At 34.6% G+C, this 12435-nt stretch overlaps 1 protein-coding gene across 4 annotated transcripts in view; it reads right to left on the reverse strand.

Annotated features, from left to right (window-relative positions):
* The window catches only part of Mdga2 (MAM domain containing glycosylphosphatidylinositol anchor 2), a 733616-nt gene that overhangs the window by 231497 nt on the left and 489684 nt on the right, over nt 1-12435 (reverse strand). For all 4 annotated transcript variants that reach the window (XR_003376942.1, XR_003376941.1, XM_026779216.1 and 1 more), the window contains exon 5: nt 7111-7243. Coding sequence is in view for 2 of the 4 variants with exons in the window: in XM_026779216.1 (XP_026635017.1) it covers nt 7111-7243 (133 nt within the window). In the remaining 2 variants the exon portion in view is untranslated. The remainder of the gene's footprint in view (nt 1-7110; nt 7244-12435) is intronic.

A 12435-nucleotide genomic window follows, 5' to 3' on the forward strand; every position in this document is an offset into this window, starting at 1 on the left:
CTATCTATCTATCTATCTATCTATCTATCTATCTATCATCTATCTATCTATCTATCTATCTATCTATCTATCTATCTATCTATCTATCTATCCATATTATCCATCCATCTATCCAGCTAGCTTTTTCCTTTCCGTTTCTTTCCCTGCAATCTCCTTTTCCTCCCTTTATCTCCCAAATGATGAAAAGATTCAATGGATGACAAAGTCCAGGCTGAAAGACAGGTCTACACTGACATGGGGACAGGGTTAGTCAACTCTGTGTATTTTTAGTGACCAGCAGGCAGGACAGAAGCTTAATGTGACTTTTAATGGATTTGTTTGAAATTGGAAATTTGAAAAGAGTTAAACCATGTTGTACAAATTTCACTTTTAAAATAAAAATTAATACTCTTAATATTTAAAAATGGTGCTGAATTTACGTCACTAATTCCGTGAAACAATTATTCAACAGAACGGTATAAGCTTCTGAAGGTTTTTCTGAGTAATGCTTTGTGGGCCAGGTGGAGGGCTCAGCATGTAAAAGCACTTTCTGCCAAGCCTGGAAAACAGAGCTCTATCCCTAGGTCCCAAGTGGCGGGAGAAGAGAACCACCTCCTGCAAGTTATTCTCTGACCCATACGTATGCACTGTGGAACACAAGTTCTCCCCTAAATAAGTAAATAAATAAACAAAAATAGTATTTTGTTGTAATTAAATTCAAGTAACATATTAAATTAAAGATAGTTACACTGGAAACATAATAAGTGACCATTTGGACACCTCTTAAAACAGACTATTTGATGGTGCTCTAAAATATTCATGTTGTATTGAAAGAACATTCATATCATTTCTTTCTGTCTTAATATGTACAGTGCTAATGTCTCTTATTTGATTAATAAAGTTTCTTTGACCTTGTATTTTTTTTTTGCCATCCATTTTCTGAATTATAGTATCTTCTGAGAAAGTTGGTAGTTGATGAGGGATGCTTTATGTAAGAATTTAGAGTCTCAAAATAAACGAGTTCTAGGAACGTAAAAAATTCATTGGAAGGACAAGCTACACAGGTAGAGCGAGAACCCAGCAACTTGCAAACTTTCTGTTACTATGGTAATACAATTTTGGAAAATCTGGGTCATCTTGTTGCTGTGGAAACACTCAGGCAAAGCAAAGTTGAAACCTCATAATGACCATTACTTTTTCTCCCCAATTGACAGTGAAGCCATCATCTGTATTTTCCTGTATCTGAAGTTGTATTTGTGAGTCTAGGGCACATTTCATTTTGATTACCTTAGGAAATGAGAAAGCACTTAGATGGATGATCTACTGTGTATCAACAATGTTATTGCTCTCCTCTATTTGTTTTACAAACTCCTTTTTTTCTGTCTTAGATTGCAATATTTTTTTCTCGCGTAATATATCCTGATTATGGTTTCCTTTCTGCTATTCCTCCTAGTTCCTTCCCACCTCCCCTCTCATCCGAGTCCACCTCCTTTTAGTCTCTCAGAAAACAAACAGGATTAAGGGATAATAATAAAATAAAATAGATTAAGACAGAACAAAAACTAACACATTGGAAGGGGACAAAACAAATCAACAGAAGAAAAACAGCTGAATTTGATGCCAGCCGGGTCTATAGAGTGAGTTCCAGAAAAGCCAGGAACTCTGTTTTGAAAAACAACAACAACAAGAACTACTACTAAACAAAAAGCCATTTTATATGAGTATGTGTGTGTGTGTATGTGTAAGATTGCAAGGGACCTGTGGGATAAAACAAAAAATATACATAAATAAAATATATTAAAAATAATAAAATGTAAAATAAAATTTAAAAAAAAGAATGAAAGAAAAGTCTTATACAACACTACATGTCAAAGAATCTCCAAAGATAGCTTTGAGACTATTTTCTATTGACCATAGAAACTAAACTATTTCAAGAAGTCATATTTTATATTTATATTTAAAAATTGAATCAATGACACAGGTCACATACAAATATATCCCGCATAGCATTTATACCCTCAGATTTCTCTGGGAAAAGGTGTTCATTTGTAAGAAAGTAGTCTATTAATAATGAACATGAAGCATGAACTTTGTTTAGATTAGTCGTTGGTGGTTGAAATAAGCAACCACAGTAGTATGACATTTCCTTAATCATCTTCACTTGAATGATGATTGCAAGCATATATTTTCTTCTACTATTTGGATTATAAATCCTATCGTAATTAGTATTTGGGAATATTCTCTATGTGCCAAATACTTTTATGTTTTAGATATCTAGATTTCCTACCTATAAAAGCAAACAATATGATTACTTTTTGCGTTTCTTATCTCTGATTTTAAGAAGTATCAAAAACAGAAGCCAAATTATGTCTCTAGACTTAAAGAATCAGAATTTGCACCCTATGTTCTTGAATGAAAACACTTACAGAAAAGCAGTTTGGAGAGCCTGTTGAGAGAGACAGGCTGTATCATTTAGTTTTCAATGACTTGGTACTCATTACATATTTCAAACTGGTATCAAACTCTCCATAATCCTACTGCACTAAGATTGTAAGTGCAAAACACTATGACTGGCCAGGAAAACATGTTATTGCCAAACACAGTCTAACAACATTTACTGTTAAACACCAGCATATATGCTGATAAAGCCTTTTTATTCCCGGTAACATCAATTACTTGCTCCCAATATCCTAATGTGCTCAAAGCTTAAAAAAAAAAAAAAAAAAAAAAAAGGCAAAAGTTTCCCTAGTCTTTCATGTACTAAGTTTAGAAATATACAAAATTATAACCAGAAAAATGCATACTTCACTGTCATATAATAGTAGCATTAGCATCTTTACCCTGCTTTCAAAAAATAATGAGAGTACCATAATAAAATCATGACTGTCTCTCTTAAGGCTCAACCTTCATTCGTCCCTAAGATTTGCTTTCTCCCCATTTTCCCAAAACAAAATATATAGAGGTATAAAGACTCACAATATAATTCTATTTTGAAATGAACCAAAAGGAATAAATCAAAAGTTAACAAATGTATAAAAAATATGACACGATGTCTTTATATGAAAAAAGGTATATGGAGCTTTCATTCCACATAGCACAAAGGAAAAGTCATGTGACCACCTAGTGATAGGAAAACCATGACAACTCAGTAAGACAGCTCCTACCAGACAGATGGCACTTTGATTCTGCAATTTGTTGCCTCTAAAACCACGTTGTGCCTTCAGGATATGACATCATAATAATGCAGCCCATGAAGTCTGATGCAGGCCAACATCATATCTGTTGTAGCTGCATCTCATAAAATCTATCTTTCTAATAAAAATGACAGTTGGCATGATAACATGCCTAGATTCTAATCATCAATAATTATCACTTAGATTCTGTGATGGCCAGATGAATAGAGTAACTTAGGAAAAAGCAACATGGCTAAGGAAAGTGGCTAAGGTCAGTGTGTATCTGCAAGAGCAAACTTTCCAATACTTACTTTTCTTGACCTTAAATTGGCATCTCTGATAATGTGCATATTATACAAAGAAGTATTTATATATTTTGTTTTGTAACTTTGGCTACTAAATTCCTACCACTAAAATACTACTTTGTTTCTTATGACATGTACGCTGCATTCCTCTAAACTAGAGACCACCATGAAAAAAAAAAACACAGATTATTCTGTGATTTATACTGCACTTCACAGCAGTGGTTGACCGTGAGTGAGCTCCCAGTTACACTAAATAATAACAATAGCAGAAAACAAAAGCAAGAGAGCTTTTCTCGAATCTGTTTATTCTGTGACAATTGATGAGGACATATTGAAGAGAATGAATGAGAGAGGAGAGAGATAGAGAGGGAGAGATGGAAGGAGATGGGCAAGGGTGTGCAAGGAAGAAGGAGGTGAGGAAAGAGGAGGAGGAGAAAGAGCAGCCACAGAGGAGTATAAGAGTTTGCTACTTGTTTACTGCATATCACCTTTGTATCATATTCCTTTCTGGATGTAACCCACTTTTAAGGAATGTATCTTAATTATGTAATTTTTTATAAATGTTTAGGCTGTGTAGACTAAATCAAGGAATCTATATAATTAAGTGAAATTAGCCCCACCTGTCTTGTTTCTTTATAGGCTTCTTCATCACCTCTCAGGCAGGTACAAAACATGTTTTTCATCCTAATATAGGTAAGCTACTTAATTCTTAGTTTCCATTGAAATCATGAGATATCAACATATAAGTGCTTGAAATACATTAAAATAAATGAAAAATTTATCATAATTCCTATGCACCCTTATGTTGTAGTACATATTTTAAATAATTTCTTAGTTATCATAATTATGATCATTTCAAAATACACATATATTTATTTAGATTATAAATTTACAAATCTAAGTGGATTATTTCAATCAACTATGAGAAATGAAATTGCACCAATAGTTTACCAGAAAAGTACTACTGTAATGTTTCTTCAAAATGAGATTAAAATCATCAGTCTCTGGAATCAGCTACAGGACTGTGTCACTTGGTCAGTATGAGTGACCGGGATAAATAAAAATGTTACTTTATAATTATATAACATGGTATGAATGATCATTACAGGGTTAGAAAAATTGGGATAAATACAATATATACTGTGATAAGACATGTTTTTATAGTATGTCATCACTGAGGGTCAAAAAAATACTGAATATTTTCCTTAACTTGATTTGGACTTGAACTGCAATGCTAATTCATTCTGAGAAAGTCAAGACAACCCATTTCTGGGTAATGTGTAGATGATTATGACCTTTCAAATGATTATTGGTAAATGCACTAGCAACTTTATTTCTTTAACAAAAGCTCATCTGTATAAAATGGAATGAGTTCATCAAAATACTATGATAACAATGACATTATCTTCTCATCCAAAACAATAATTTAAACTTATTTCAAATTCTATTTTCCTAGGTCTCACACCAAAATCCTGCTTCAACAGGTATAGAATGGAACCAGTATTCTACTCACGTTCAAACTGCTTTGCCATAAGAACTCTGAATAACAATTATCAATGAAGCTATTGTTTCTATATTAGCTCATTCTGCCATTTGAGTATTGTATAAGCAGGCCTTCAGGTTGATCCTCATTAACAAGTTCAAATGACCACAGGAATTCTCATAAAACGTTCATAGTAAATTTATACTTGTCTGTTGTTTGTTCTCTACTAAGACTAAAATCTTGAAATTTCTTTATTAAAAGTGTATTTGTTACAGAGGACATTAACCAGACCTATTGCAACATTCACAATATACTTTTTATCTTTTTAAAGTGTGCATATATTCCATAATACGTTGCAAAACAGAGGTTTCCTATTTTGTGTGTACCCCCACAGTTTCTAACAGAATACCTGATGATATTGATTATGACCCTTATTTTCATACTTCTCTTTCATGTCAGAAGAACAGTAAGTGGGGCTTATTGTTTTACATATGCACTTGCGTGAAAATGGTCTGAGCTGAGTTATTTTGGATACACTTTGGAAGCTACAATGAAAATGGTCTGAGCTGAGTTACTTTGGATAAACTTTGGAAGCTACTATGATTTCATGTACCTGAAATGCACAAACCTTCCCAAATCTGAGCACAGCCAGATGGGAAAGAAGTATACATGAATGGTCTGACCTCTCAAAGGTCAGGCAAATGATGCCTCTGAGTGCAGTTATTGGAAGCCTTAAACAAGTACCATAATCCCAATCTTTTTCCACAGTTTCAATACTCATTTGTAATAAATACCAATATAAGATGATCTACCGAAACATGATTTATAAAGAAGAAGCTTATCATTTTTTTCTGATTAGTCATATACTTTAGTGTGGGGGAAAATTACAGAATGCTGAAAGTTTCAACAGAACATTTGTAATATGGAAAAACCATGCCCTTATAAAATAGTAGCCATTGCTCTTCTTATTAACAGTCATTCTAGCAACAAGCCTAAAAAATAAAAGAGAGAGAGAAAAAACTAGCTGCTTCAATGGGCTTTAAGGATTCTGTCACTTTCCACTCTAATATTGTCGATGAAGTAAGACATCATATTTGTATCTAATAAAACAGTCTGAAGTCAGCTTGAATTTCTTTTCAGTAACTCAAAGCAAATTAAAGTGCCGGTCATCCTAAATAACTCTTCAAGCCTAATATCTGTCAGTCTTCCCCACCTCATGAATTGTGAAGTAGCAAATCTCTAGACTTTAGCAACAAAGTTTAATTTTTGATGTTTTGGTTCTTAAACAATTTTTGTGTCCATGGTACTTCTGAAACATTTTCTATGAAGTATTTTATACCCTTATTAGTTAGTAAAGCTGATTTTTTTCATCGCACACTACTTTTACATTTGCCTGGACTGACTTTCACCCTGTGGTTAATATAGCATTTTTTACTGTAAGGCCATTTAGCCAATATTCCTTCACACACAATTCTGACATACAGTAGGATCTCGAAAAATTATTAAGGAATAAATGAAAGAATAAAAGAATAGTCATTTCAAGTTTTAGCAACTTGTTTGAACAGATACAAATGAATGGAACAGATACAAAACAAAAGTACAAATGTACTTTGGAAACTCTTTCTATAAAATCTTAAACTCAAATCTTTTCACTGAATAAGGTGGCTGGAACTTGCTGATCAGTTCTTTGCTGAGAGAAGAAACAATGTATTTTCTAGATGTTTTAGACATTCCAGCACATTAATTCTTTCTTGTACAAAAGAACTCTCCTGATGAAACCTGCTTGAATTTACCCATTACATTTTTAACTTAAAAAACAGCAAAAATGAGTCTTATTTATCTTTGTAACCATAAGATATTTTCAGAAAATAAGATGGTAAAGTTTTATATGAAAAATCCAATGTTCCTCAAAACTCTTTTAATGGCACAGAGGCTAATTTGTAAAACTTATGACTACAATATTTTAAGATTTTCTTTATTCCATATTTAGAAACATCACACAGTCTCTTTGTGTTACTTTTCCTTGTTTAGAGGTATGTCAAACATTTCTGGGGGGAAAATTATGACTATTTTCATCTGTATCCATCAACTGGCCTGGAAGAAGGTTAAAAAGGTTTCTAAAAACTAGTTTTAGAAAACAAACATATAAAATACAGTGGTGATTTTGTACCTGTTTTATTGGAAAGTCTAAATGATACCATCTTGTCTGGAATATTGCACACATTCCTCACTGAAGCAATGCAGCTGTAGTTAGCATAGTCCTGAGGTCGAAGATTCTTTAGCTTTAAGATCTTTGTTTCACCCTGAAAAGGTAGAAGAGGCCATCAGCAAAGAGCAGTGGTAACCAGAAAGAATGAATTGACACATGCTATAGAGATTTGCATTTTTACTGATATTGGTTTAATGATACAAATTTGAGGTCAATTTTGTTATATGTGTGTGTGTGTGTGTGTGTGTGTATATATATATATATATTTCTGCTCTTGATTAAGGTATTGTGAATATATAATTAAGAAATATAAAGAAACATCTATAATAGTCCAGCTTGTAGTCATGTTAGTTAGATTTTCTAGATATACAGAGAAGTATTTCATATAGTTAGGTATTCTTCAAATCTTTAAGAAAACTTCAGAATATGGCATTTAAAATGTTTTAAATATAACCCCAGCAGCAAAAAAAAACAAAGAGAAACAGTTAGTAAATGAGACCTCCTGAAACTGAAAAGCTTCTGTAAAGCAAAAAATATGGTCAACAAGACAAAATGACAGCCTACAGAATGAGAAAAGAACTTTACTAGCCCCACATCAGAGAGAGGTATGATCTCTAAAATATACAAAGAACTCAAGAAATTTGTCATCAAAAGAACACATAATCCAATAAAAAAAATGAGGTACAGACCTAAACAGAGAACTCTCAACAGAGGAATCTAAAATGGCTGAAAGACACTTAAGGAAAAGTTCAACATCCTTAGTCATCAGAGAAATGGAAATCAAAACAACTCTGAGATTCCATCTTACACCTGTAAGAATGGCCAAGATCAAAAACACTGATGACAACTTATGCTGGAGAGGTTGTGGGGAAAAGGGAACACTTCTGCATTGCTGGTGGGAATGCAAGCTGGTACAACCCCTTTGGATGTCAGTGTGGTGATTGCTCAGAAAATTAGGAAACAACCTTCCTCAAGATCCAGTAATACCACTTTTGGGTATATATCCAAAGGATGCTCAATCGTGCCACAAGGAAATGTGCTCAACTACGTTTGTAGCAGCATTGTTTGTCATAGATAGAACCTGGAAATAACCTAACTGCTTTTTGACTGAAGAATGGATAAGGAAAATGTGATACATCTACACAATGGAGTACTACACAGCAGAAAAAAATAACAACATCTTAAATTTTGCAGAAAAATTGATGGAGCTAGAAAACATTACTGTGAGTGAGATAGCCCAGACACAGAAACACAATTGTTGCATATACTCGCTCATACGTGGTTTTTTTTTTAACATAAAGCTAAGAAAGCCAGTCTACAAAACACAATCCCAGAGAGCTTAGACAACAATGAGGACACTAAGAGAGACTCATATAGATCTAATCTACATGGGAAGTAGAAAAAGACAAGATCTCCTGAGTAAATTGGGAGCATGGGAACTTGGGGGAGAATTGTAGGAGAGGAGAGAGGCAAGGAGGGGAGCAGAGACAAATGTAGAGCTCAATAAAAATCAATAAATATATACACAAGTTAGGACAAAAAATTGTTTTAAGAAGTTAGGACTTTTCAAAATAGTGAGACTTATCTGCTCCTGGAAGCACCAATCTACTTCAAGAGGAAAAGGGGCTTCAAAGAGGCTCCTTTGGAGTTGGTGTTCATGTGGGCAACAAATTGCCCTTTCCTGGACTGTTTGATGAACTGGACATGCAGGACTCACAGAGAAGTGACTGCTGAACTTGCCTAAATGTGAGATCATCCTTCAGGGTTCCTGCTTCATCAAAGAGTCTGCCAGACATTCTGCAGGATGCAGAAGAAAGTGACTGACAAACTACCATTATAGGCAGAACTGTCTTTGAAATTTACTGCTTTGTGGAAAAGTCTGCCAGATACTATGGACCTGTAGGCTGAAGATGGATGCCCCAATAGTACAGAAGAATTTTGGGTGACTGTTCAGGCAACGAGATGTCTCTGTTAATTCTAGAGTTTTGAATAATACACGTCTTGTTTACTTAGATAATATGTCCTTCTGGAGTCTTTTATGGAATTGAAGAATTTATAGTTATAGGTATAGTAACTGTAATACTTGCTTGATGCCTGTTTTGTTTTATGTAATTTTAATATGTTAAAATTAAAATCTTCCTTTTTATTTAAACAGAAAAGAGGAGGTGAAGAGGGATTCTTCTCTGTATGCTGTAAATATCATTGCTTAATAAAGAAACCATCTTGGGCCTGTTCAGGGAATAGAGGAAGGCAGGAAAAACTAAACTGAATGCTGGGAGAAGGAAGGCAGAATTTAGAGAGAAGCCATGTAGCCCCACCAGAAACAGATGCTCTGAAACCTTGCTGGTAGGCCATGTGATGCACAGATTACTGGAGATGGGTTAAATTAATATGTAAGAGTTAGCCAAAAAGAAGCAAGAGCTAATGGGCCAAGCAGTTATTTAAATAATATAGTTTCTGTGTAATTATTTTGGGGGTCTGAGCAACTGGGAACTAACTAGCAGCCTCCTTTGAACACCATTGTAAGGTATTAAATCATATTATTAGGAGAACATGTCCTAAATGAAAAAAGAATCTTAAGCATGATACTAGAATATGTCTCGAGGTAAAATATAAGATAAAAATGAAAATTCATGATATTTTCTTGGCACACTTGCTTCCTAGGGAAGGAAAGCCTACTTCTGTCGGTATTGATGCAAATTATTATGCAAAGTTCTGAACAGTACACTTAATAATTGAGTTTATTCAACAAACACGGCAGTCTATGCAGACTTCAGCAGGAAACACTATTACCAAAAAGGCTTCTGAAGAAGAGCCAATGAACGAAATGCTGGTTTTAGAACAAATTGGAGAGGAAAATCTAATTTGAGGTCATTATGCTTATATACATAAATATTTGGTGTAGATGGAGCAACAGCAGATGCCAGACTCAACCTGTGCTGGAGGAAGTTTTCTGATGTTCTCTTTTCTCCTTGTCGTTTTTTTTTTTTTTTTTTTGTTTTGTTTTGTTTTGTTTTGTTTTTGTTTTGTTTTTTTACTCAGAAGCTCAGGGGCAGCTCTTCCAATCTGGAGTGGTGCAGCCCTCTCTAACTCAGAAATCATCAAAATACCAAAGAATTCCTGCTGAGCAGGGTATAGAAACATTGGATGAAACCATGCAAGTGTAAAGAGAACAAACATCTATAGTGGAAATGTTTCTCCTGCTCGGTCCAGGCTAGAGTCCTTGGAATTCTCTAATCTAGTCAAAAATTTCCCCTCTCTCCCCTCAAAATACTTCCTCAGTTAAGGAATGTAGTTTTCATGATAAAATAGCATGACTTCTTATGTGGGAGAATTTTCACAATATGAATTTTCCTATTTCAGATATTACATTGTGAATGGCAATGTGTTGTTGTTATATTTGCTTGACATAAATAACCTCATTAATTCTTTAAAATCATCATCCACCCAGTATGCCAGTGCGGCCTGAAGTACTTACTCAGTGTCTTAACACAGAATGCCCAAGTAAGCCTCTTACCCAGACATGGATTGTTGTGGGAGGAGTGAGCCATGTCCAACCTCCCAGCTAGCTTAACCTCCGAAATAACCACACAGAAACTGTATTAATTAAATTACTGCTGGGCCCATTATATCTAGCCTCTTCTTGAACAACTCTAACATCCTGATCTAACCCATTTCCACCAATCTGTATATCACCACAAGGTCATGGCTTACAGGGAAAGATCCTAACCAGCGTCAGTCTCAGACAGGAGTTTCATAGCATCTGCTACATTGCCCTTCTTCCCAGCATTCTGTTCTGTCTTCCCTGCCTACCTGAGTTCCGCCCTATCAACTAGACCAAGGAAGTTTCTTTATTCAACCAATGAAAGCAACATAAATACAAAAGGACCTCCTATACCAATAGATGTTCAGCCTGGTTTTCCTCAAATGGGATAGGGCTCTACAACAGTGCACAGAGCATTGTGCTAACAATCCTTCCATTCACATCAAATTTTAATTTTAAACAAGTTATACATATAACCCTTTCTTCAGCTAAATAAGGAAAGCTCTATTTTATGCTTCATATTGTGAAATAATCATTGCAATAATGAACACTTCTATCACCCCACATAATTACCACATTTTTTCACCTTTCTAAAAACATGAAGTCTAATCACTCTGCCTCCCTGCTAAGTCATGTGAATTATTTGCCTTGTCTTAGGAAAGACTTTGCATTGTTTTTTTTTTAAAACAAAGATCTTGCACAAGCATGTATAGAAACCAATATAGTTTTATAATATAAACATGTTCACTTGTAATACAGAGCTGTAAATCTGCAAACGTAAGATGCCTTCAAAAGATGTGTTCAGCTGTGGAGAAAGAAAACTTTACACTTAAATTAGTTTACCCAGGTTACTTTTTAAAATTTACATTTATTTGTTTATTTACTTGTGTGTGTGTGTGTGTGTGTGTGTGTGTGTGTGTGTGTGTGTGTGTGTGTGTGTGAGGGAGTAAGAGAGAGAGAAAGAGAAGAGAGGAACAATGGAAGGAAAGAAGGAAGGAAGGGTGTGTATATGTATTTATGTGTGTGTGTTTTTACATGTGGGGTTGTGTGTGTATAATGGTCTCCAGACAACTTACAAGAATCTGGTACTCACCTATTACCATCTAAAGCCTGGTGCTAAAACTCAGATCATCAGACCTGGCAGCAAAGACTGCTCAGTCACCCCGTCAGTCCTTAACTCCCTTTCCTAAGATATTAACTGCTCAGAGATCTTTACTTTTTCTACTCATGGAAACAGGTAATGGTGTCACCTAGGACTCCAGCTCCACTGCTAACATCACTTTGTACCAGTTCCTTAGGAGGCGTTTTGTGTTACTGAATTTCTACTACAAGCTCTATTGTTCTACTCGTCTCATTAGTTCAGAAAATCCTTCACCTCCTTTGTCGTTCACTACCCAAAATTTTGCCTCAACACGTGCTTTTGATGCTTCACAGAAATCTTAACATATCCTAAAGAGAAGTTGATATGTTATCCTCTAGACAAATGCTTTGTCCCTTAATAACACATCTTAGTCTTCACTAACTTTTCATGCACATATTCAGAATCTCCTTCAGCTAGCTCTTTTGTTGGCATTTAAACACGTTCCATTTCAAAGTATTCTTTTTTACTTATTTTCATTTCTAATACGGTGACAGTTCATTCAACTAACACTCTTATGTTATTTATTTATTTATTTATTTATTTATTTATTTATTTATTTATTTATTTGGATTTTTGAGAGAGGGTTTCTCCGTAGCTTTTG

The sequence above is a fragment of the Microtus ochrogaster genome, chromosome 1 (assembly GCF_000317375.1).
Source record: "Microtus ochrogaster isolate Prairie Vole_2 chromosome 1, MicOch1.0, whole genome shotgun sequence".
Taxonomy (NCBI): domain Eukaryota; kingdom Metazoa; phylum Chordata; class Mammalia; order Rodentia; family Cricetidae; genus Microtus; species Microtus ochrogaster.